Source organism: Podarcis bocagei (assembly GCF_964188305.1).
Source record: "Podarcis bocagei genome assembly, chromosome: 7".
In the NCBI taxonomy this organism is placed as follows: domain Eukaryota; kingdom Metazoa; phylum Chordata; class Lepidosauria; order Squamata; family Lacertidae; genus Podarcis; species Podarcis bocagei.
This window is the reverse complement of record NC_138132.1, coordinates 9,451,921-9,478,796: the sequence shown is the minus strand read 5'-3', so window position 1 is coordinate 9,478,796 and position 26,876 is coordinate 9,451,921. Positions and strand designations below refer to the sequence as shown.

Sequence of the window (26,876 nt, the reverse complement as noted above, 5' to 3'; positions counted from 1 at the left end):
TCCGTGCACTGTTCTGGTTCGCCAGAAGCGGCTTAGTCATGCTGGCCACATGACCCAGAAGCTGTACGCCGGCTCCTTCGGTCAATAAAGCGAGATGAGCATCGCAACCCCAGAGTCGTCCGCGACTGGACCTAACGGTCAGGGGTCCCTTTACCTTTTTCCTGGCAGCCACACCGGAAGTTGGCAGGAAAGTCCAATGCCATCTGCTAGACCCCTGGCCTTCAATTGGCAGGTTGCGGCCTGATCCCAGGTGGGTTGCAGCAGCAGCGTGGCCACTGTGCAGGTATAAGGCAAAAAGGTTCAGAAAAGGGATTCCCAAATGCATATTCAGGTTAAAACCTCCCCGCCTCTTCAAGTGCACTTTGGCATCCAGCAGGCAAGTCGATACTTCGTTTATCCAAGAACCCTTTCAACACGAGTGCGTAAGGCCTGCTTTAAATGATTTATAGAAAGCTCCACTCCGCACTAAATCGTGAGGTATTTAGCCAACAGGGAGAAAGCATCTTCCTTGTCTGCAGCTGCTGCAACAAGGCCTCTTCTGTGAGTGTGCAAATCCCGCAGGCCTGCCGCCACCGCAAGGCTTGTTCTTACTTGCAAAAATATCGCTGTGTTTTCGTCAACAGCCTGCCAACCGCACAGCTCAGGTGCTCAGCATCTGGGGCTCTAAGGCCAAGCGCCATCAACAAGAGGCAACTGGCAGACGTGCCGTAAGGGGGCAAATGGCGGGTGGTGCCTCTGGCAACGGGTGCAAGCGACGGATTTGAGCACAGTCAGAAAACAAACAAACCTGTGAGGATGAGCAGGACCAGCAAGCGAAGATGTGTACACATTGCTTCACAGGAGGACAAAACAGGAAACAAAGTCCCTTTCTTCTCCTTCTTCTTCACCACGCAAACTGCATTCCTGACACAGATTCAACAAGGCCGCCTTCCAAAGTCAGTGTGGACACCAGAGGGATGCTTGTGATGCCACTTTCATTGTTACCGGACATCTCCAGTTCATTTTGGACACAGCCATGTTGCAGGACCCTCTTCCAATGTCAGAAAGGCTTAGTGGAGCCTCCCTCTTCAAAGGCAGTCTACCTCTAAATGCCAGGTGCTGAGAGATGATGGGGAAGGCTGGTTGCCTTTATGCTCTGCATTTTGGGGCAGGTTGGTCTGTTAGAAATAGCATGCCATAATAAGTCAGCCTCGCATCCTGGTGCCCATCAGACATTTCCGATCGCAATAACACCATCAGTCCAAACCAGCACAACAACTGTTGTCCAAAACATCTAGAACACCACCAGTTGGAGAAGGATGCAATAGATCAATTAACTGAACTATTGGTTGCTAGGGGCATGAAAGTTCAGGTAAAAGGTAAAGGGACCCCTGACAATTAAGTCCAGTCGCGGATGACTCTGGGGTTGCGACGCTCATCTCGCTTTACTGGCCGAGGGAGCCGGTGTACAGCTTCCGGGTCAAGTGGCCAGCATGACTAAGCCGCTTCTGGCGAACCAGAGCAGCGCACGGAAACGCCGTTTACCTTCCCGCCAGAGTGATACCTATTTATCTCCTTGCACTTTGAGGTGCTTTCGAACTGCTAGGTTGGCAGGAACAGGGACTGAGCAATGGGAGCTCACCCCGTTGTGGGGATTCGAACCGCCGACCTTCTGATCGGCAAGCCCTAGGCTCTGTGGTTTAACCCACAGCGCCACCTGCGTCTTGGAGAAGGATGCTATAGATCAATTAAATGAACTATTTGTTGCTAGGGGCCTGAAAGTTCAGGTAAATGGTAAAGGGACCCCTGACCATTAGGTCCAGTCGTGGCCGACTCTGGGATTGTGGCACTCATCTCACTTTACTGGCCTAGGGAGCCGGCGTACAGCTTCCGGGTCATGTGGCCAGCATGACTGAGCCGCTTCTGGCGAACCAGAGAAGCGCACAGAAACGCCATTTACCTTCCCGCTGGAGTGGTACCTATTTATCTACTTGCACTTTGACATGCTTTCGAACTGCTAGGTTGGCAGGAACAGGGACTGAGCAATGGGAGCTCACCTCGTTGCGGGGATTCGAACCACTGACCTTCTGATCGGCAAGCCCTAGGCTTTGTGGTTTAACCCACAGCACCACCTGCGTCCAGAAGTTCAGGACACCCGTGCTATTTTATACCAAAAGCTGCTTTCGTTCTAAGGGCAAATGGGGCTCGTCAACCTGGGAATGTGGCCCATCTAGGAGAAGGGAAACTCTGATCCTAACCCTCTGCTGCCTTGCAGGGTATCTTTGGGAGAAGAAAAGGATCTGGAGTAAAGCCTACACAAATCTGAAGTTGTCCCTAAGGCGGTTGGATGGTGCCTTGTACACCTCCTTCCGTCAACTCCTGCATCTTGCTCTGCTTTCCGTTGGACAGCATCAGAGAAGCCGAGAGGGGGGTCTTGTCAACTGAGCAGCCCCGGACCTCCATCCACACTGCCCAGGCTTGAGCCCCGGGGAGGTCACTTCAGTGCTGCTAACACAGCCGTTTGACTTCAACCCCGGAGGCGCACTCCATTGTCTCTCAAGACAGACAGATGCCTGCAACAACAACTCTGGTTTCTGGTGTGCTCACCAAACTACAGTGGTACCTCGGGTTAAGTACTTAATTCGTTCCTTAGGTCCGTTCTTAACCTGAAACTGTTCTTAACCTGAAGCACCACTTTAGTTAATGGGGCCTCCTGCTGCTGCTGCACCGCCAGAGCACGATTCCTGCTCTCATCCTGAAGCAAAGTTCTTAACCCGAGGTACTATTTCTGGGTTAGCGGAGTCTGTAACCTGAAGCGTATGTAACCTGAGGTACCACTGTGTTTTAAAAAGGGAACAATAAAAGCTCGGAGGTACACACTGCCAGAATACGGAGGGTCTGTTTATTATGTGGAGGAATATAAGGAAGGTGAAATAACCGTAGGGAAGGCATTCTTCAGAACAGGGGTGGGGAAACTGGTTTTGTTGGACTCCAAGTCCCATCATGCCTCAACACCAACCAAGCTGGCCGGGGCTGATGGGAGTTGGAGTCCAGCAACACCTCGAGGGATACAGATTCCCCATCTCTGCTTCAGAGCAACCACGTCTTTTGTTGTCTTTGTGTCACCTTTGGGGGAACGCTCCGATTTGCTTGGGGGGTGGGTGGGGGGAAGAGTCTCTGAGACACGGCCCTCCCCATTCAAATGGAGACTTCTCTCTTTTCCTGGCTTCCAGCACCTCCCTGGTGCTCCTCCTCTATTTCGCCTCTGTGTTTGTCAGAGTCCAAGGGCAGGCCCACCCCCTCGGGATAGTTCATCCCCACAATGTGACACTGAGGCAGCATCTCCTCCAGCAGGATCCGAACCAGTTCTTTGTGGCGGACGGCGGGCAGGTCAGAGACATCCAAGAACCTGAGATTCCTGAAAGGACAAGAGAGGGAGGGTTCATAAAGCCATTTGCACAGCCCCCTGCCCATGTGCAATGCTCGTGGCAATGATCACTTTGCACATTTTTACCAATAGAGAGCAAAAAAAAGCAAGGATGGCTTTCAAGCCCTATACAGCCTAGGACCCTCGTACCTATGGGGCCGCCTCTCCTGGTATGTCCCACAGAGGAACTTACGGTCTTCAAACAAAAACACCCTGAAGGTCCCAGGCCACAGAGAAGATAGGCTGGCCTCAACTAGAGCCAGGGCTTTTTCGGCTGTGGCTCCAATCTGGTGGGACTTGACATCTTTCCGCAGGGCCTGCAAGACAGAGCTGTTCCACCAGGCCTTTGGTCAGGGCACAGCCTGACTCCCTCCTTTGACAATCTTCACAGAACTTTAGCCTAATGGTTGCCATCAATTTGAGTTGAATTAATTTTATAATGAAATGATTTTAGAATGTTGTACTATTTTATTGTTGTTAGCTGCCCTGAGCCCGGCTTCGGATGGGGAGGGCGGGATATAAATAAATTTTTTTATTATTATTATTATTTCAGCAGAGTTGTAGTGATGTATGGAAGTGAGAGCTGGAGCATAAAGAAGGCTGGTCGCCAAAGAATTGATGCTTTTGAATTCTGGTGCTGGAGGAGACTCCTGAGCAGGCATTCCCAACCTTCGGCCCTCCAGATGTTTTGGACTACAATTCCCATCATCCCTGACCACTGTCCCTGTTAGCTAGGGATCATGGGAGTTGTAGGCCAAAACATCTGGAGGGCCACAGGTTGGGGATGCCTGCTCTTGAGAGTCCCATGGACTGCAAGAAGATCAAACCTCTCCATTCTTAAGGAAATCAGCCCTGAGTGCTCACTGGAAGGACAGATCCTGAAGCTGAGGCTCCAATACTTTGGCCACCTCATGAGAAGAGAAGACTCCCTGGAAAAGACCCTGATGTTGGGAAAGATGGAGGGCTCAAGGAGAAGGGGACGCCAGAGGACGAGATGGTTGGACGGTGTTCTCGAAGCTACCAGCATGAGTTTGACCAAACTGCGGGAGGCAGTGGAAGACAGGAGTGCCTGGCGTGCTCTGGTCCAGGGGGTCACAAAGAGACTGACACGACTAAATGACTCAGCAACAACAACAACACTCGACGGTAGATTAAACACCCAAAGCCGTAATGGATTAATCAGGGGGGATTTTAATGAGGGTTCTGGTGTGTGGTCAATTAATCAGTTGCTGAAATCAGTTAACCGCAAATCTTGGTTGAGTAAAACAGTGCCCCCAATTAGCTAAGCCAAATACTAATTTAGCCTTTATGAAAACTAATCTTAGCCCTTATGCAAGACGGCAAACGTAATCTTAGAACAAGGCCTCCTCTAAGCCGTGACACACAGACATCATGTCTCAATGCAAGGACGTTGTTTCTTTTAAAATACAGGTGCAGAACTGTGTTCATGGTTATGACCCATGATTGAATGGTTTGTTTCCTGGTTCACTGTAGGCTAGGTAGAGGGGTAATATCGGGGATAAACCCTTTTATGATATTACATCCTTGACTATCCTTCAGTGTGATTTCAACAAAGTTGTGTGATTTATTTATTTTTGCTATTGTGTTTTTCTTGGGTTGAAAGCCACTTCAGTACTTTCTGCAGCGAGAAGAGAAATATAAATTTCGTAAACAGAAGCCTAAACCAGGGACTCGCACTCAGGGACTGAATACAGAATCCCTTGAGATGCTTCCTGGGTCATGACAGGTCTTCTACCAGTGCTGCTCCATCGCGCTTCCTCAGATGACGTTCATTAGCTGCAATAAGTCCTATGAGTGCCTTTCATGTGGCTGGATGGACAGGGGTGTTGCAGAAATGTCTATTTTGTGAATGGCTGGAATGTAGCCTTGTTGTGCAAAGGCAAAAGCCCCATCTGCTGCCCTAGCCACTTTTTCCCTCTGCCCCCACCCATAAGGGGGGACGCGGGTGGCGCTGTGGTCTAAACCACTGAGCCTCATGGGCTTGCCGATTGGAAGGTTGGTGGTTCAAATCCCCGCGACGGGGTGAGCTCCCGTTGCCTGGTCCCTGCTCCTGCCAACATAGCAGTTCGAAAGCACGTCAAAGTGCAAGTAGATAAATAGGTACCGCTCCGGCGGGAAGGTAAACGGCGTTTCCGTGCGCTGGTCTGGTTCGCCAGAAGCGGCTTAGTCATGCTGGCCATATGACCCGGAAGCTGTACACCGGCTCCCTCGGCAAATAAAGTGAGATGAGTGCCACAACTCCAGAGTCGGCCACGACTGAACCTAATGATCAGGGGTCCATTTACCTTTACCACCCATAAGGACGTGTGTCCACTGGGCTGAAGAAGAACTGCCCACTCCCATTTAAAAAAAAATACTAGAGGCAAATTTAACCAATCAACCCAAGGTTCATTTAGCTAGTCCTGCTTTTAATCTGCGAGACTTCAGGTTAACTTACATGATCCACCCCCATGCACTTTTTTTGCTTTGTGTTTACTCTGATTATATTTTTTAAAAATAAGTTTTTGTATTTTCTACTGTATTACTTGTTTGGTCCTTGTAAATCGCTTTGGGACTTATGAGCAACGCACAAATTCAACAAGCCAGATCGGCTAGCTTTCTGGAGTATTACTAAAACAGAGAATTATGAAGGTTGCGAAGATACAGTGCCTCTGAATGTGGAGGTTCCATTTAGCTGTGATGGCTAACAGCCCTCGGCAGCTTGGCTGCTCCATAAACGTTGCTTAATCCTTTTAAAAATAAATGAATAAACAAATACCCAGGCTGGTGGAATTTTAGTGGCAGGGAATTCCATAAGCTAATGGCAGGTTGTGGGGAGAAACGTTTCCTTTTCTGGCTCCTGAAGTTCCTGCTATTCAGGATCACGGGGCAGTCCTGAACAGCTGGCCCGAAACAACCGAAAGGGGAAATCACCTTTGGAAAACTGGCGACACCGTGGGCGGCAGAGAGCCTAAAGGAACAGCTCATCTGCAATGGCCACACCCTGTCCTGACTCAGGGTTGCAAATCAAGGAAGATGCTCCATGGCCTGAACCTCTTCCAGATCGTCCTGATTCCCTAGTTGTCTCTGCCTGACTCACAGCAGCTTTAATAATAAATAATAATAATAATAATATTTTTTTATTTATATCCTGCCCGCCCCAGCCGAAGCCGGGCTCAGAGCAGCCAACAACAAAAGCAACACAGTTCACATAAAATCACAATCAATCATTTGAAATGAATTCTAAAATCAATTCATTCTAAAATCAATTCAAAATCAAATTAATGGCAACCATTGGGCTAGAGTGCTATGAGGATTACAGAAGGAGGGGGTCAGGCTGTGCCTTGGCCAAAGGCTTGGTGGAACATCTCTGTCTAACAGGCCCTGCGGAAAGATGTCAAGTCCCGCAGGGCCCTAGTCTCTTGTGACAGTGAGTTCCACCAGATCGGGGCCACGGCCGAAAAAGCCCTGGCTCTGGTTGAGGCCAGCCTAAGCTCCCTGTGGCCTGGGACCTCCAAGAGGTTTTTGTTTGAAGACCGTGGGACATACCAGGAGAGGCGGTCCCGTAGGTACAAGGGACCTAGGCAGTATAGGGGTTTAAAGGTTAAAACCTTTAAAGTGCTTCCCTCGCCTTTCGGTCCACATGGTTTAGATCGGGGACCGGCAAACCTTCCAAACGCTTCCGGACTACAACTCCCATCATCCTTTGCAACGCTTGGGAACCGTAGTCCAACAACTCCTGGAAGACCACTGGTTTTCCATCTGTAAGAAGAGCCTGCCGGATCAGGCCAGGGGGCACATCCAGTTCAGCCTCCCGCTCTCACAGGGGCCAACCAAGGCCTCCGGTGGGAAACCACCAAGCAGTACTCGAACACAGGACCCCTCGTTCCCTCCTCTGGTTTCCGGTAACTGGTATTCAGCAAACATTGCTGCCTCCATTCTTCAGATCAAGGGCAAATGTGAGCTGAGCAGCTAAAGGCAGGAGAGTATTTAGACAACTAGGATCCGAAGTGTTCCTTGCAAGGTTTCAGCACCAAACGTGCTTCCACAAAGTCAGAGGAATGGATTAAAACTGGTACACGTGAAAAACGTGTGTGTGTGTGTGTGTGTGTGTGTGTGTGTGTGTGTGTGTTTCATGTGTACCAGTTTTAATCCATTACTCTGTGGAAGGAGGATTTAAGAACATTGAACGAATATATTACAACAATGGAAGGATGCATATTTAATTGAAATTTTGAATAGTATTATTCCATAGTATTAAGTACACATAGAATGTAAACATAATAAATAATAATAATAATAATAATAATAATAATAATAATAATAATAATAATTTTATTTATACCCCGCCCTTACCGGTTCAGGAAAACAGGCTCAGGGCACTTAACAACAAATTTAAAACACTTAATTGATGCTACAAAAAACCCCAGCATAAAATACGGTAAAAAGCGTAAATAACAATAAAATCAAAAATCAATTTAGGGGGGAAATCCATCCAATAAACATTAGATGATCACCAGGGCTAGCTGGCTAAATTAGTCCTATTTGGGCCAGCAAGGAGATCAGGGGAGAATTAGCTGTGGGATCCCAGAGCGGGTAATCTTCACAAAAAGGGGAGGGGGAGGGAAGGAAGGGGAACAAAAGATCAGGCCAGGTTCAAATTGAAAGCCAGGCAGAATAGTTCTGTCTTACAGGCCCTGCGGAAGGAAGTTAAATCCTGCAGGGCCCTGGTCTCATGGGACAGAGCATTCCACCAAGTCGGAGCCATCACTGAGAATGCCCTGGCCCTGGTGGAGGATAATCTGACTTCCTTAGGGCCTGGGACCTCTAAACTAATTATTCATGGACCTTAAGGTCCTCTGACAAATGCGTAAATATAAAGAAAATATAGAGAAACCAGAAGGAGGAGGGAGGAAAGTACAAACTTGTTTAGAGTTAAAGTATTAAGGTTAAAAGGAATAAGGTATGTGTTATGTATTATGATGGTGAAATTTGCAAAATCTGTAAAACCGATAAAGATAAAAAAAAGAGGACAGTATGCTGGACTAAATGGGTCACCGGCCTGATCCTGCAGGCTGTTCTTATGGATGGAGAACACAAAGGGAGAAGCAAACTACAATTTCAGCTGCTTGCGCCACCTCAGACCAGAGGAGGGGAACTTCTGGCCAGCAGGCGGAATTCGTCCTACCAGGCTGTTTTACTCAAATGGTGCCCAGTTCTCCCACAGCTGTCATCAAATGTAGGCCCTCCACTTCTCCCCTTACTGTCCTACAGTGGTACCTCGGGATGCGAATGGGATCCGTTCCGGAGCCCTGTTCGCATCCCGAATGGAACATAAGATGCGACAGCGAGTCTGCGCATGCGCGGGTCGCGTTTCATCGCTTCCGCGCATGACATCATTTTTACTGTCTGCGCATGCGCGAGCAGCGAAACCCGGAAGTAACGCGCTCCGTTACTTCCGGGTCGCCGTGGAGCGCAACCCGAAAGCGCTCAACCTGAAGCATATTTATACAGTATGACTGTACTGGATTTTCATAACTTGTGGCTTGTTTCTCTCGAAACCCAGATTTGTTAGTGGTGTGGCACTTCTGCTTTGTGGGGGAAACAAACCATGTCCGGTATCTGAAGAAGTGTGCATGCACACGAAAGCTTATACCAAGAACTAACTTAGTTGGTCTTTAAGGTGCTACAGGAAGGATTTTTTTTATTTTGACTATGGCAGACCAACACGGCTACCTATCTGTAACATGTCTGGACTGAGCATTACGACAAACCAGACCATGGCTTGCTTCCCAGCAGTAACAGTAGTGTGTTATTGTGTGCGTGAGAGAGAGAGGGTGTGTGTTTGTGCGAAGTGCTTGCAAGTCAATTTTGCAAGCAGTGCACTAGCACATCAAGCCATTGTTTATTTTAACTAAGGATTCTTGAGATTATTGTGAGCCAGGCCATTGCCTGCTGGAGCACGTAAACAACCTGCTCTTTCTCACTCCGGGCAAGGCAAATGAGGTGATGGCAAGGCTTTCAAGTTTCACAGCTCTCTCTCTGGCAGGTTAGCACAGAGCTGCTATTGCCAACCAGGTGCCCCCCAAGCAGGTGCACTACAACTCCCATCAGCCCCAGCGGTAGACTGGCACAGAGGAAGTCTGCAAATCCACTGGGTCTGAATTTTTGGGAAAGTGATTTTGGGGGCTGCTGTGATGGCCTCCAGCATTTACAAATTTTGCCAGTACAAGCCCCTCGGTCACGAGCCAGGGGTCAGCTTCTCCTGTTGAAACGCAGCCTGAATGCAGGGGTGCAAATATCCAGAGTGTGGGGGTCAGATGGGATTGCTATGAGGAATTATGAAAAATGAAGCAAGCCATTGTGTCCGCGATGAAAGCACTGCGTTGACCAGGTTTGATTCATTGACAATGGTTTCTGATCGAATCCCACAAGCCTCTCCACCTTTGCCATTTGCTTTCTCCACACCTGACAGGGACGTATAAGCATTCTGAAACACAGGCCAGTTGCTCATCCATCAGGCATCCTGGGTCATAAAGAGAGAAGGTAGCTTTGATGTAGTTTAATCTTTAGATAGATCTTAAGGGCCAGGAAGAGAGTTCACAAGGAGATAGTAAATACTGCCTCTCCTGTTTACTCCTGTTTATGACCTCTGGGGTTTTGCTGAATGCATTCCTCCTTTTATTCCTATTTTATTTACTCTGAACTACATATGCATGCTCGAGTAGGAAATCGTTTCTTTGTACAGTGGTGCCTCGCAAGACGAAAAGAATCCGTTCTGTGATTCTCTTCGTCTAGCGGTTTTTTCGTCTTGCGAAGCAAGCCCATTGATGGATTAGCGGATTAGCGCTATTAGCGGCTTTTAGCGTCTTATCGTCTTATCGGATCAGCTGATAAGCGGCTTAGCGGCTTAGAAAAGGGGGGGGGGAGGAAAAAAACCCCGCAGGAACTCGCAAGACATTGTCGTCTTGTGAAGCAAGCCCATAGGAGATTCGTTTTGCGAAGCACCTCCAAAACGGAAAACTCTTTCGTCTAGCGAGTTTTCCGTCTTGTGAGGCATTCGTCTTGCGGGGCACCACTGTACTTAAAAGAATTTCTTCTGATCTGACTTTGTCCTATGTGGGGGTTTTGAAATGCTCAGAGGAAATCTGATTGGTTCTTACGAACACTATGTAAAAAGTTCTTTTGTGAATAAAACGACCTGGGCCGAGGGGTGGAGAGGAATTATTACACGCACTCCTCCCAGAGTCTTGCTGGTCAAGCCTCGTGTGTATTTTATTAATCAGAGTCCAATCCTTCCTTGCTTTGGGAATGCTACACCTGAAGGAGGAGAATGCATTGGGACTCCACCTGCAGCTGATCAGGCTTCGAGGTCATGGAAGAGAAGGCACTAAGGCGAACCAGCTGGCTTCAGCCTTCTTAAACACAGCTATCAGCAGCAGTCAGGTGCTGGAAACAGAGCTCTGTGATCGTCTGCATTCCCTGACCTCTGGACTGGACCTAGAATCATAGAATCATAGAGTTGGAAGAGACCACAAGGGCCATCGAGTCCAACCCCCTGCCAAGCAGGAAACACCATCAGAGCACTCCTGACATATGGTTGTCAAGCCTCTGCTTAAAGACCTCCAAAGTAGGAGACTTCACCACACTCCTTGGCAGCAAATTCCACTGTCGAACAGCTCTTACTGTCAGGAAGTTCTTCCTAATGCTTAGGTGGAATCTTCTTTCTTGTAGTTTGGATCCATTGCTCTGTGTCCGCTTCTCTGGAAGCGGCAGCAGAAAACAACCTTTCTCCCTCCTCTATGTGACATCCTTTTATATATTTGAACATGGCTATCATATCACCCCTTAACCTCCTCTTCTCCAGGCTAAACATGCCCAGCTCCCTTAGCCGTTCCTCATAAGGCATCGTTTCCAGGCCTTTGACCATTTTGGTTGCCCTCCTCTGGACACGTTCCAGTTTGTCAGTGTCCTTCTTGAACTGTGGTGCCCAGAACTGGACCCAGTACTCCAGGTGAGGTCTGACCAGAGCAGAATACAGTGGCACTATTACTTCCCTTGATCTAGATGCTATACTCCTATTGATGCAGCCCAGAATTGCATTGGCTTTTTTAGCTGCCGCGTCACACTGTTGGCTCATGTCAAGTTTGTGGTCAACCAAGACTCCTAGATCCTTTTCACATGTACTGCTCTCAAGCCAGACCTCTGACTTTGTATCTGGATTCTGCTCTCAGGCAAGAGTTCCCTGGAGACTCCTAGCCCCTGCTTGCTAGGCAACGCGACTCGGACCCCCTTCAACTGACTGGTACTCACTCGAGCTGGTGGAGGCAGGCCAGCCCCCTCTCAGTGACCTGCGGGCACCCAGCCAGCGAAAGCTCCTGCAGGGTGTCTGCAAAGTTGTGAAGGCGGCTCAGACTCCAGTCGTCGATGTAGGGGCACCTGCTGAGGTCCAGCTGCTTCAGGTTTCTTTGGTTGACTGCGGGAGGGAGGGCGGGAAGGAAAAGCAGGTTTGTAAACTGGCTGCAGCCAATCTTCATCTCGTCCAACCCCGGTGCAATGCCTGCCGGCATGTAACATGGTCCAAACAGGTGTGTGCTCAGTGCTGAAAGGAGATACTGTATTTTTGCTCTATAAGACTCACTTTTTCCCTCCTAAAAAGTAAGAGCGAATGCAGGCTGCACAGCTATCCCAGAAGCCAGAACAGCAAGAGGGATTTCTGCTTTCACTGCACAGCGATCCCTCTTGCTGTTCCGGCTTCTGAGATTCAGAATATTTTTTCTTCTTGTTTTTCTCCTCCAAAAACTAGGTGCGTCTTGTGGTCTGGTGCGTCTTATAGAGCGAAAAATACAGTACCTGTCAGAACTCTGCAACCCTATTATGATGATGTATTTATTTATACCCTGCCTTTTTCTCTGACAGGGACTTAAAAGTAAAAACATAGCAGCTCTGTAGCACCTAACAAATTTATTGTGAAGGGGCGGTGAGGGGGAGGGAAGAAGTGTTGCCCAGAGCCCAGTTCTATCAGATGCACGATAGATATTTGATAATACATTGCCGTTTCCTTTCCTACACCACCCCTCCACCCATATAATAATTTATAATTATAATAATTTATTATTTATACCCCGCCCATCTGGCTGGGCTTCCCCAGTCACTCTAGGTGGCTTCCAACAAAATATTAAAATATAGTAATGCATCAAACATTAAAAGCTTCCCTAAACAGGGCTGCCTTCAGATGTCTTCTAAAAGCCTGGTAGTTGTTGTTCTCTTTGACATCTGGTGGGAGAGCGTTCCACAGGGTGGGTGCCACCACCGAGAAGGCCCTCTGCCTGGTTCCCTGTAACTTGGCTTCTCACAGTGAGGGAACCGCCAGAAGGCCCTCGGAGCTGGACCTCAGTGTCCATATGATTGTGTATCATCAGAAAAAAATCACTGGCTACTGCAGGTCAGTTCTGTGTCCAGGGCAGCTGTCTACCAGCTCCATCTAGTATGCTGACTTGAGACCCTGCCTGCGCACTGTCTTGCCAGAGCGGTACATGCTATGGTTATCTCCCACTTGGGACTACTGTGATGTGCTCTACGTGGGGCTGCCTTTGAAGGTGACTTGGAAACCACAACTAATCCAGGATGTGGCTGCCAGACTGGTGATTGGGAGCAGCCGCCGGGACCATATAACACCAGTCCTACTGGATCTTCACTGGCTCCCAGGATGTTTCCAAGCCCAACTGAAAGTGTTGGTGCTGACTTTTAAAGCCCTAAACGACCTCGGCCCTGTATACCTGAAGGAGCGTCTCCACTCCCTTTGTCCAGCCCTCACACTGAGATCCAGCTCTGAGTGGTGGTTCCCTCGCTGCAAGATGTGAAGCTGCATCTGTAGTGGCACTCGCCTTATGGAACTCCCTCCCATCAGATGTCAAGGAGATAAAGAGCTACAAAACGTTAGGAAGAAATCCGAAGGCAGCCTTGTTCAGGGATTTTTTTTAACATTTGATGTTTTATTATGTTTCTATGAAACCACTGACCCCCTGCTGGTGAGGCTTGCTGACCTCCCAGTAATGCAAAAACTCGATCTTCTCCTGTTAGGCAAAGACCACAAGACAACCCAGATTGTCGCCAGATTCCGCCCACAAATCTGTAGGCACAGATCATCCCCTGAATCTGGTTTGTTAAGAAAATTCCCAAACCCGGATCCACGGGCGACTTTGGGTCATTTCTCTAAGGTAGTCTATTTTAAAGTTTTTATGTGTTTATATGCTGATCGCACTTTTAAACTTAAAATCCATTGTTGTATATTGTTTTAAATGTTTCGTTTTGCTATTGGGATTGTAGATTGTGTTTTCTCAAGCTGGTCTCTGACCGTAATAAATTTCATGTTTCATGTATGTTTCTATGTGTTGGAAGCCGCCCAGAGTAGCTGGGGAAACTCAGCCAGGAGGGTGGGGTATCAATAATAAAATTATTACTGGTATTATTGAATTTTCCTGTTAGACAGCAACCACCATACAAACCTATGTTGCGACTGCACTTAGAATACCATGTGTGGTTCTGATCAACCTCGCCTGAAAAACTCGCCCTCCTTGTGCCTTGCTAAGGGGTTGGGCTGGTGCAAACGGAATGAATAATGCCAACGTACAACTCTAATTGTGTCACTTCAAAAAGGAGATTGCAGAGTTGGAAAAGGTTCGGAAAAGCGCAACCGGGAATGATCAAGGAAGATGGAACAATTTCCCCAGGAGGAAAGTTTGCAGCGCCAGGGGCTTCTCAGTTTGGAGAAACGGCGAGGCGACACAACAGAAGTTTATAAAACTACACGTGGCCTGGAAAAAGTGTGCAGGGGGAAAGTTTTGCTCCATCTCTCTGCCGCACTAGAACTAGAACTTGTGGCTGCATTTTTGAAGATCCAGGACAGCTAAAAAGGAAGGGCTTCTTCCTGCAGCGCTTTTCCAGAGCTCACTGAGAAGAGGGACCGATTGTTAAACCACTCTGTGAAGTGTAGCTCTGTGAAGGAGAATGGGGTCTCCTTACAACTCTCAGCACCCTTAACAAGCTACAGCTCCCAGAATTCTTTGGGGGGAACCATGGCTGCTTAAAGTGGTGTAAGAGTACAGTGGTACCTCAGGTTACATACGCTTCAGGTTACAGACTCCACTAACCCAGAAATAGTGCTTCAGGTTAAGAACTTTGCTTCAGGATGAGAACAGAAACCGTGCTCCGGCGGCGCGGCAGCAGCAGGAGGCCCCATTACCTAAAGTGGTGCTACAGGTTAAGAACAGTTTCGGGATAAGTACGAACAAATTAAGTACTTAACCTGAGGTACCACTGTACATTTAATGTATTGTGCAGATGGGGCCCAGGAGACAGTGGTAAGATCAGTAAGGGGAAGGGGTGTCCTTGGAGAGAGGGACAGAGGAGGCCCAGATTCCTTATCTTCTGTGATGACCCCTTTAGCTACTTTTTTAAAAAGAAGGCTATGAAGGTGTGGGGGATTTAACTAAAATTGGGGGGGGGGGGAGGCTTGCAGATTTCATTAACATCCCCCTGTCTTCTCCCCCTATAATTTAACAACTACTTGAAACTGCTGTGGGGGTAGGAGGACGGATACATTTAAACCCAGAGCCCCCAGCTGCCTATTCCTGCAGCGAGGACAACACAGGACCAGCCACTTGGAAGCCCTCTGGACACACAAAAGCACAACGTCTTATTACCCAGGTTATCCAGGCCGTCATAGTTGATGATGGAGCCGCTGAGGTTGGCTCCTTCCAAGCAGGTGTCTTTGTCTTGCAGGAAAACCAAGCCGCCCTTCTGGTCCTCCCATTCCGTTTTGCCCCGGAGCCTGAAACGAAAACCATGTTGCTTTGTTAAAACCCGTTCCTGTAGGTGGTTCTCTCACGGGGCAGCTTCAGCAAAAGGCAGGAAGCAGATGGCGTGTGTGCGCAAGGGGTGTAAAACTGGCAGGATTATTCAGATAATCCTACGGGACCGCCTCTCCTGGTATGTCCCACGGAGGACCTTACGGTCTTCAAACAAAAATATCTCGGAGGTCCCGGGCCACAGGGAGGTTAGGCTGGCCTCAACCAGAGCCAGGGCTTTTTCGGCCGTGGCCCCGATCTGGTGAAATGCGCTGTCACAAGAGACTAGGGCCCTGCGGGACTTGACATCTTTCCACAGGGCCTGCAAGACAGAGCTGTTCCACCAGGCCTTTGGTCAAGGCACAGTCTGACTCCCTCCTTTGGCAATCTTCACAGAACTCTAGCCCAATGGTTGCCATTAATTTGACTCTGAATTGATTTTAGAATTGACTTGATTTTACAATGTATTTCAACTCATTGATTGTGGTTTTATGTAAATTGTGTTATTTTTACTGTTGTTAGCCGCTTTGAGCCCAGCTTCAGCTGGGGAGGGCAGGATATAAATAACTTCTTCTTCTTCTTCTTCTTCTTCTTCTTAGTATTATTATTTCAGAATCTGCCTTTTTCTCTCTACAGAATTTGGGTGCTGGCGTTTTTTGTAAGACCATTCTTAGGTTTGGACACTTAACAGGTTCAAACTTTGAGAGAAGCTCAGAGAATAATGGCAAGGGAAAAGGGCCTTTTCTGGTCCCCATTATGGCATGATCTACCCAGTGATTTCCACCTGGCTCCTTGGCAGGTACAGGTAAAGGGACCCCTGACCGTTAGGTCCAGTCGTGGCCGAATCTGGTGTTGCGGTGCTCATCTTGCTTTACTGGCCAAGGGAGCCAGCATTTGTCCGCAGACAGCTTCCGGGTCATGTGGCCAGCATGACTAAGCCGCTTCTGGCGAACCAGAACAGCGCACGGAAACGCCGTTTACCTTCCCGCTGGAGCGGTACCTATTTATCTACTTGCACTTTGACGTGCTTTCGAACTGCTAGGTTGGCAGGAGCAGGGACTGAGCAACGGGAGCTCACCCCGTTGTGGGGATTCGAACCGCCGACCTTCTGATCGGCAAGTCCTAGGCTCTGTGGTTTAACCCACAGCGCCACCCGCTTTACCCAGGCATGCTCTACCTAGTGATTTCCACCTGGCTCCTTGGCAGCTGGCACCAGGTAAAAACTTAACCTTTTCTCAGAGGTCTTTGACTGCTTTAGGCAATACGGTTTGCTGTTAGCTTTGCTGCCAAGTTTTTCTGCTACTGATATGGAGGCTTCCTTTGTGCATTTTTTTTAATCGCATGTGTTTTTATGCAAATACGCTTCTACTGCAACATATTTTTACCAGTTAATATCCAACTGAAGCCAGAACTCTTTCTTTTAGGGCTAATGGACATGCAATTAGAAAAGGATTATGGACAATTAGGTACTCCAATATATGATTACTGCAATGAGACTACAACACGCAAAAAGATGGAAAGACCCACTATAGAATAATGGCTTATAAAATTATTGGACTTGGCTGAGATGGCTAAGCTAACATGTTTAATTAGAAAAAAATCACTACTAATGTTTGTTAAGGATTGAAAATTTCTTAGGAACTTTCTGTCTGAAAGAGAAAATGAACTTGCAATATCTGGATTTTAAGATTTAAAAATATACTGGTAAAGAAGAGAGAATGGTTGGATCTTAAAAAATAAAAATCATATGTAGTTGCAGAGAGTCAGAACTCCTTTTTTCTACTCTATCTTTCATTAGTTTTTTCTTTCTTTTCTTTTTCTCTTGCTTTCTCTTCTTTAGATTTCTCCTTTTCTGGTACTTCCTTCTTTCTGACTTTGCTCTTTTTTATCTCTGTTTTATCTCAGCACATTATATAAAAAGATACTTTACAATGAGTATGTATTTCTGTATATCTCTGAATAACTATCAATAAATAAAATTGATTCATTGATAAATTTATTGAACAAAAAAAAGGGCAATGTATATTTACCTATGCTTTGAAATACATTGTATGTATTTTTGTATAACAAGAAGCTCAGCAAACAATAGCTACGTTTGTTTAAAAGCCTTTTCTCTCTCCTTTCCTGAGGGGTTTCTAGAGATGGTTTTAAATGCACGAGTGACTGGGATCAGCAAAATGGCTCCCACAGAAAACTGGCAGAACAAGCCGCCCTCCCCGTTTTATTCTAGCTGCCCTGGGCTATAAAACTGGAAAGAACATCAAAGAAAACACCAAGAGGGAATCTATAGAGTCCCTCAGGGGATCAAGAGTCTCTGAGAAGATCCTCAGGTAACTCCCACAATGCACTGCTTTGGCCGGAGCACGTTTGACATACCTAATGCTTCCCTTCAAAGCCAGGACAAAGACGGCAGCTGCGATATTTTCCCCGAAATAGTTCTTCGCCTGGATGTTGTATCTGAGGGTCAAGTTGGGACATGTTAGTCATTCAAATCACTTGTAACCGGCTCTTTGTCGTTCACCCGATCCCACAGCGAGGAACATTAAAGGAGGGCATTAAAACAAAACAAACAAACAAACATGGTCTGAAGCAACTCTGAGGCAATAGGAAGCTCACTTAATGACGCTCATTTTTCAATCACTCTTTCCTTTCCAAATTTGCCTCCATCTTCCTCCGCACTGAGCTCTCCTCCGGACTGGATTATTGTAACTCACGCTACGTGGGGCTGCCCTTGAGACTGACCCAGAAACTCCAGCGGGTGCAGAATGCCGCGGCGAGACTCCTTACGGGGTCCTTGCCGCAGGATCACATTCACCCGGTGCTATACCAGCTGCACTGGCTCCCGGTGGAGTACAGGATCAGGTTTAAGGTGCTGGTTTTAACCTTTAAAGCCGTATACGGCCTAGGACCCTTGTACCTACAAGACCGCCTCTCCTGGTATCCACCGCGGAGGACCTTACGGTCTTCAAACAAAAACACCTTGGAGGTCCCAGGCCACAGGGAGGTTAGGCTGGCCTCAACCAGAGCCAGGGCCTTTTCGGCCGTGGCCCCGATCTGGTGAAATGCGCTATCACAAGAGACTAGGGCCCTGCGGGACTTGACATCTTTCCGCAGGGCCTGCAAGCCGGAGCTGTTCCACCAGGCCTTTGGCCAAGGCACAGTCTGACCCCCTCCTTTGGTAATCCTCATAGCACTCTAGCCCAATGGTTGCCATTAATTTGATTTTGAATTGATTTTAGAATGAATTGATTTTAGAATGCTGTACTATTTTACTGTTGTTAGCCACTCTGAGCCCGGCTTCGGCTGGGGAGGGCAGGATATAAAAATATTTTTTTTATTATTATTATTTATAAGCTAGGCGCCAAATGACTCCTTAAACTGGGGTTACAGTTACCAAAACGGAACGCCTGGTTCCCATTCTGGGGCCAGAGGGCTCGAGAGTCGTATTTTTTCAATACAGTACGACTTTTTGTTTCCTGAAATCCATTCTGATTGTGCAGCTGAAGTATCACGGATAGAATTCTACAGGATGCGTTGCTAGTGTGTGAAAACAGTCCAGATTCAAGGATCCCCAGGCAGGCTGCTGGACTACAACTCCCATCATCCCTTTCCTTTGCCCATGTTGGCTGGGGCTGGTGGGAGCTGGGAGCCCAGCAATGCCTAGAGGGCCACCTCTGGTCTAGAAACTGTTGGAGGGACCGGACATGGAGGAAGGGGTTAATTTCCTTCATAGGCAAAACCACCCCATGTAGGAGGTAAGGCAACATGTGCAAGGTCAGCGAAGCCAGTTGCTATATAGGCGCCACTGAGCCATTGCCATAAGTGATTAAGGCATATCAGCTCATTAGTCAGTCAGCGAGTCTGTCTGTGAGCTGGAGTCTGTTACGCCTTAATTGCTGGAGCAACAAAAATACTTTGTGTTTGTATATATTTGTAATTTGCGCAGAGGTGGTGTTCCAAGGCAACGTGTGTGTTGGCATGATGTGCTTCACCCTGCCCCCTTCCGGGGCCGAAAATGGTGCCCGCATCTGTGGTCACACACGTACCATAATAATAATAATAATTTTATTTATACCCCGCCCTCCCCAGCCAAGGCGGGTTCAGGGCGGCTAACAACCAATAATAAAAACAAGTTGATTGAAATACAACTTAAAAACAAGGTTAAATACAACATTAAAACACAGCCTCATCACAGGAGGAGAAAGAAAGAAAGAAAGACGGGGAATCAAATTGATTCCAAGCCAAAGGCCAGGCGGAACAACTCTGTCTTACAGTCCCTGCGGAAATAAATCAGATCCCGCAGGGCCCTGGTCTCATGAGACAGAGCGTTCCACCAGGCCGGAGCCAGTGTTGAAAAGGCCCTGCCTCTGGTTGAGGCTAATCTGACTTCCTTAGGGCCCGGGACCTTTAGGGTGTTGCTATTTATGGACCTTAAGGTCCTCCATGGGGCATACCTTGAATGTGCATAAGTGGGGAGTTGCCTGTATCTGTATCTGCAAAGCCTACAAACTGTACATATACATCAGTACATATTACTGAAGCCTTATCTTCTGCAGCTGTAAACTGTCTTGGACCTTAAGCTGCCTCTGTGTGGTGATTGGAACTGGGGACAGCTTCTGCCACGTGGGTTTCTCACCTCAGATTCCCAACAGAAACATTCCTGCAAAACACGTGGCAGGGGCATATACCTGTTTTTCCTTTGTGCGTTCCATAGCCTTAGCCTCTTGCCAAAGTCTACAATGGTTTCGATGTCATAGAAACGGTCGCAGAGGTACTGGAGAAACTTGCTTCTCACGGGACCTGGAGTGGGGAGAGTTGATTTGCTCCTATACCGGAGGCTAGTGTAGCATAATGAGACAAAGCCTCTGCTGTGCTGGAACTGGAGAAAGAACAAAACAGGGGTAGCGGTGGGGGAGGGGGAGAGGGAGAGTTATTTGGAAAAGAAGACATATTTTGTCGAAATATTGCAGTTTCCTTGTGTCATTCCTTCTTGCATCTCCAACGGGAGGTGACCATTTCCCACATTAACACAATAAATCCTTTTTAGGCCACCGTTCTTCCACTTTTCCAGGTCCAGCCGCTTGTTAACTCATTCTGCAATATAATTCTCCCGCATAATTTTTGGCACTTATATATTCTGCTCTATATATGCTGGTGGGGTCTAATTCCTATCTAGGGCTGGGCGATACGTGGTTTTCAACATCGCAATATATCACCAGCTAAACATTGCGATATACAGTGGTATCTCGGGTTACATACGCTTCAGGTTACAGACTCTGCTAACCCAGAAATAGTACCTCGGGTTAAGAACTTTGCTTCAGGATGAGAACAGAAATCGTGCTCCGGTGGCGCAGCGGCAGCAGGAGGCCCCATTAGCTAAAGTGGTGCTTCAGGTTAAGAACAGTTTCAGGTTAAGAACGGACCTCTGGAACGAATTAAGTACTTAACCCAAGGTACCACTGTACTGATATATCACAAAGTCTGAAATAAGGTTTTCCCGCATTGTGATTTCTGCATAGCGCATGCACGCACGCACACACACACACACACACCATGATTCTCTCTATATCATCAGGTCAGATATTATGAAACAGATATCACAATATGGACTTCAAACTGCTTTGGTATGATCTGGTAGGAGTATAGCATTTGGTATGATTTGGTAGGAGTATAGCATCTAGATCAAGGGAAGTAATAGTGCCACTGTATTCTGCTCTGGTCAGACCTCACCTGGAGTACTGTGTCCAGTTCTGGGCACCACAGTTCAAGAAGGACACTGACCAACTGGAACGTGTCCAGAGGAGGGCAACGAAAATGGTCAAAGGCCTGGAAACGATGCCTTATGAGGAACGGCTAAGGGAGCTGGGCATGTTTAGCCTGGAGAAGAGGAGGTTAAGGGGTGATATGATAGCCATGTTCAAATATATAAAAGGATGTCACATAGAGGAGGGAGAAAGGTTGTTTTCTGCTGCTCCAGAGAAGCGGACACGGAGCAATGGATCCAAACTACAAGAAAGAAGATTCCGCCTAAACATTAGGAAGAACTTCCTGACAGTAAGAGCTGTTTGACAGTGGAATTTGCTGCCAAGGAGTGTGGTGGAGTCTCCTCCTTTGGAGGTCTTTAAGCAGAGGCTTGACAACCATATGTCAGGAGTGCTCTGATGGTGTTTCCTGCTTGGCAGGGGGTTGGACTCGATGGCCCTTGTGGTCTCTTCCAACTCTATGATTCTATGATTCTATGATTCAATGTTCAACTGTTTTTTAATGAGTGGGTTTTTTCCACTTATGTTTTAGTGGTTCTTATTTTTATATGTAAGCTGCCTTGAGTCCCATGGGGGGTAAAGGCAGGGTATGTATGTATGTATGTATGTATGTATGTATGTATGTCTAAATAAATAAATATCTTGGTCTGATCCAGCCGGGCTCTTGTGCTGGGCTCTTGTGCTGGTCTCCAGTCTATTTAGATCTGCTGTCCTCTCTCTCTCTCTCTCTCTTATCCTTTCTTTGCCGCCTTCTACACCCACCCACAGAAATACGCCACAATTCCCATTTTATATGCACAACCAACCGTTGGTCCTCCTGGTGAGCCCATATTGTTTCGCCATATTGATTCAGATCTGGAGCTCTTACATCCAGATCTGTCAAACTAGGGTTGCTAAACCGGCCAGGCTAGAAAAAGAAAAAGAACTTTGTGGCAAGTGAACATCCCCATCTGCTAATGTCTGCAGACAACACGCTGCTCATAAGAGACAAAACCCAGGAAGGAATTGGCAATCCCATCCGCAATCCAAGGTGCCAAACAGATGTATTAAGGGCTCAATTGCTCTCAAGCAGAGAAACAGGAAAGGAAATGTTAAAGAGGGAAACCAACAAACCACATTCCTTCCCAGCCTGTCTAGCTGACAACCAAATCAATCACAAGCCAGGGAAAAGAAAAGTCCTGTTTACAAGTTGCCCTCTGGCACCGCAGCAAGGCTGGATGCATCCGCTTCAAAAAATCCCAGACTAGTTAAGCAATTAGGATCATAGAATCATAGAGTTGGAATAGACCACAAGGGCCATCGAGTCCAACCCCCTGCCAAGCAGGAAACACCATCAGAGCACTCCTGACATATGGTTGTCAAGCCTCTGCTTAAAGACCTCCAAAGTAGGAGACTCCACCACACTCCTTGGCAGCAAATTCCACTGTCAAACAGCTCTTACTGTCAGGAAGTTCTTCCTAATGTTTAGGTGGAATCTTCTTTCTTGTAGTTTGGATCCATTGCTCCGTGTCCGCTTCTCTGGAGCAGCAGAAAACAACCTTTCTCCCTCCTCTATGTGACATCCTTTTATATATTTGAACATGGCTATCATATCACCCCTTAACCTCCTCTTCTCCAGGCTAAACATGCCCAGCTCCCTTAGTCGTTCCTCATAAGGCATCATTTCCAGGCCTTTGACCATTTTGGTTGCCCTCCTCTGGACATGTTCCAGTTGGTCAGTGTCCTTCTTGAATTGTGGTGCCCAGAACTGGACACAGTACTCCAGGTGAGGTCTGACCAGAGCAGAATACAGTGGCACTATTACTTCCCTTGATCTAGATGCTATACTCCTATTGATGAGGCCCAGAATTGCATTGGCTTTTTTAGCTGCCGCGTCACACTGTTGGCTCATGTCAAGTTTGTGGTCAACCAAGACTCCTAGATCCTTTTCACATGTACTGCTCTCAAACCAGGTGTCACCTATCTTGTATTTGTGCCTCTCATTTTTTTTGCCCAAGTGCAATACTTTACATTTCTCCCTGTTAAAGTTCATCTTGTTTGTTTTGGCCCAGTTCTCTAATCTGTCAAGGTCGTTTTGAAGTGTGATCCTGTCCTCTGGGGTGTTAGCCACCCCTCCCAGTTTGGTGTCATCTACAAATTTGATCAGGATGCCCTTGAGTCCATCATCCAAGTCGTTGATAAAGATGTTGAATAAGACCGGGCCCAAGACAGAACCCTGTGGCACCCCACTAGTCACTCTTCTCCAGGATGAAGAGGAACCGAGGAAGGATGTTGCCTTATGAATCACGGGAGGGAAATGGCACAGCAGCAGTTTCAGAGTTACCTCTCATACTTTCTTCCTGTGCAGCCATAAGAACAAAAGAGAAACCCAACTGGATCGGAACGTGTAGTCCATCTAGGTCAGGCATCCCCAACCTTCGGCCTTCCAGATGTTTTTGACTACAGTTCCCATCATCCCTGACCATTGGTCCTGTTAGCAAGGGAGAATGGGAGTTGTAGGCCAAAACATCTGGAGGGCCGCAGGTTGGGGGTGCCTGATCTAGGTTAATGTTCTATTTTTAACAGCAAGCAACCAGATTCCTCTGGATATTTGCAGAGGTGAGACCTCTGCTGTGCTGCTGTCCCTGCTGGAACTTTGCACAGTGAGCAAGGGAAGTCTCCTGTTCACATCTCCCCTCATGAACTCACTTCACAACAATCCGCTATAGCCCTCTTCAGACATTTCGGGTGAACTCAAAAGATGGAGAATGGGCAGGAACATGCACACAAACCTTACAACCAACCATGCACCTAAGTTTTGTTTTGGCTCCGCTTCTGTTGGCACTTATTACCTGAGTTTGCCATTAGAGGCAGAAATATTTTAATTTAACCAATTAATTACACGTAGAGGATTAGCAGAACAAGCTTAACACTGTCTACTCAGATGCAAGCTCCATTAAATTCTACCGGGCTTAAAGGTAAAGGTAAAGGGACCCCTGACCATTAGGTCCAGTCGTGACCGACTCTGAGGTTGCACGCTCATCTTGCTCTATAGGCCGAGGGAGCCGACATTTGTCCACAGACAGCTTCCAGGTCATGTGGCCAGCATGACTGAGCCGCTTCTGGCAAACCAGAGCAGCGCATGGAAACGCCGTTTACCTTCCCGCCGGAGCGGTACCTATTTATCTACTTGCACTTTGACATGCTTTCGAACTGCTAGGTTGGCAGGAGCAGGGACTGAGCAACGGGAGCTCACCCCGTCGCAGGGATTCGAACCGCCGACCTTCTGATCGGCAAGTCCTAGGCTCTGTGGTTTAACCCACAGCGCCACCCGCGTTCCATCTACTGGGCTTACTCTCAGCTAAATGGGATTAGGCTGCAATCCTAACCGTGATTTCCTGGGAGCACGCCCCGCTAAATTCAGCAGGGTTTACACTGGAGTAGACATAGCCAGGATTGAGCTGTAAACCCTTTTAATTAGTGCACAACCCTGGGTAAGGTCAGAAATCCAGCAGGTAATTGGTTTCCTGGCAAGGAGACAACAGAGAAGGCAAAAACTCCTTCTACACATTTTCTGTCTGTCATGCAGTTGCTAACAGCACAAGAGCCCTGACAGGCAGAAACAGCAACCCAACATTATAAAATTACATATTACAAATGCTGTACAGATAGAATAGTCAAAACACAGAAGCAGCATCTTTTGTTGATGTATAGCACCACCAGCTGGTCGCACAGCAAACACTGTTTTTGGAATCCACATTACAGTGGTACCTCGGGTTAAGAACTTAATTCGTTCCAGAGGTCCGTTCTTAACCTGAAACTGTTCTTAACCTGAGGTACCACTTTAGCTAAGGTGCCTCCCGCTGCCACCACGCGATTTCTGTTCTCATCCTGAAGCAAAGTTCTTAATCCGAGGTACTATTTCTGGGTTAGCAGAGTCTGTAACCTGAAGCATCTGTAACCCAAGGTACCACTGTAATGAAAAGAAGTGCAAACCCAAGGAGCTGTAGGTGTTTCAGTTTAGCCAAAACAAAATAAAGACTAGACACTTATGAACTTGGCTACTCAGAAACCAATACACATTTCTCTATTATATGAGATGCTGGGATGGGAGAATGTGCTGCTGACATCTTCCTATCAAGGCTCCTGTGCTTTTAGCAGTAGCAGGTGTCAGGCAAAAATGCTACAGGTGAAACTATCCCCAGCAGAGAGATGCAGTAATGGGGCAAGTTTCCAGCTACTAAATTATCTCTTTTGTCACAGCTGTTAAAGAACAGCAGCTCTGGTATAATAAGAAGTTGGCAACCATGGTAACCAAAGTAGCTACGAGCACTCATCATCTTCCCCCAGGAGTTGCAAGGGGTGTTGCCGGTTCCCACTTTTTTAAGTCTTGCTGCTGATAAACTCCTTCAAATGGAACCTTTGCTTGCGGAGAAATTCAACAGTATGAATAAGCGCCCCTTGCTTAATTTCTGTCTGCCAAGTTGCTGCTAACGGCGCGGGCGAAGAGCCCGTAGAAAAGGACAGAGCAGAGATTAGCCTGGGGGGGGGGGCATCCATTTCCCAAGCAGCCACATGGAAAGCAGCAACAACAGCACATTCTCTTCTCCATACCGGCCATGTGAAAGTAAACACTTCCTCGCTTCCGACTCCCCACCCCCGGTCCTTCCAGCTCCGCTGCTAACATGGCCAAGACACGATTGCCAAGGGGAAAAAAACCATGCACCTCCACCAGGTCACTTACCAACATGGGCGCAGCCATCTTGGACAAGTCATGTGACATTCGGTACGGGCGCTTGAAGGAGGGCGGAATGCCGTCTAGGCTCCGGTTCCAATACTACTGAGCATGCGCCCTGTATTCTGGGCATGCTCAAAGGCGGCAAATGAAGTCTCCAGTCGATTTCTTGCCCTTACCTGGAATTGGAGATGTATTTACTCTATGTGTTCTCAAGGCGGAGGAGACGAGCTCCTTTTAAGGAAAGAGGGCAAGACCTGTCCAAATCTATATGGTGCGATAAAAATCATTTGACCAGGTGTTGAACTTGTAAAGGCTTCTTCCCAGGTTGACAACAAGACAATGTTTTACTGGCTTAGCCAGGATTTCATTCTTTTCACCAGGTGTCACGACAGGAAGATTGAAACCAGGCTGAAATTTCATATGTCGTTTTCGACATTGATTTATCTAATTTCTGCAAGATCGTGGTGATTTAAATAAAGAATGAGGTTTTGGAAATGTCTGCGAATGTCCAAAGGGATTGTTGTTAACAAAGATTGTTTTAAAAGTGCCTCTTTGAAGCACTCTGCATGTGATCAGAGGCACTGTATGGGTGGGTGCAAGTTGGTGTAATAAAAGGAAGGCATTCAGCACATGCTCACAAGCAAAACCTGCATTGAGTTTCTGGTTCTATTACCATCCCTACCATTTCCTCTATCTATCTATCATTAACTTTTCTGTTTTACAATTTAGAATGCTCATTTAAACATCCTTGAAATATCAATGACTTCCCTTCTCTTTCCATAGTTCATTTTGCACATCATAAATTCCTGCATATTTTACAAAAGATAAACCATTCAGTATTCCGTTATTCCATCCGTTAAAACTTATTTACACTGTTGAATTTATCTTAATGCTGTCAACGTTTTCAAGTGCACACAATTTTCCACCGTATATTCAATAAACATTTTCCAATCTTCTCTAAACATATGTTCTTCTTCTTCTCTACTTAATCTATATGTACCATCCCCACCATTTCCTTGCCCAGCTACTGTCTTAAGAATAACTTTTCCTTAATACTTCCTTGGGCTCCAAAGGAGAGCACCCATCATTTGCTTTCAAAAGCAGTAGGCTGATATCTCTGGGAAGCTTGCAAGTAGGTTGTG

At 47.2% G+C, this 26,876-nt stretch overlaps 1 protein-coding gene and 1 long non-coding RNA gene across 2 annotated transcripts; both read right to left on the bottom strand.

Moving 5' to 3' along the window:
• Positions 1 to 2,862: 2,862 nt before the first annotated feature.
• On the bottom strand, positions 2,863 to 25,869 carry DMAC2 (distal membrane arm assembly component 2). Its single transcript, XM_081200626.1, has 6 exons — positions 25,741 to 25,869; positions 19,944 to 20,134; positions 17,632 to 17,712; positions 15,112 to 15,239; positions 11,720 to 11,882; positions 2,863 to 3,397 (listed from the first exon to the last, which is right to left on the bottom strand). The coding sequence occupies exons 1-6, from the start codon at positions 25,777 to 25,779 to the stop codon at positions 3,178 to 3,180; spliced, it is 822 nt and encodes a 273-aa protein (XP_081056752.1). The 5' UTR covers positions 25,780 to 25,869; the 3' UTR covers positions 2,863 to 3,177.
• Positions 10,038 to 11,725, bottom strand: LOC308590659. The gene is made up of 3 exons (XR_014009848.1): positions 11,610 to 11,725; positions 10,483 to 10,906; positions 10,038 to 10,144 (listed from the first exon to the last, which is right to left on the bottom strand). It is a non-coding gene; the product is annotated as an uncharacterized lncRNA (long non-coding RNA).
• Positions 25,870 to 26,876: the final 1,007 nt, after the last annotated feature.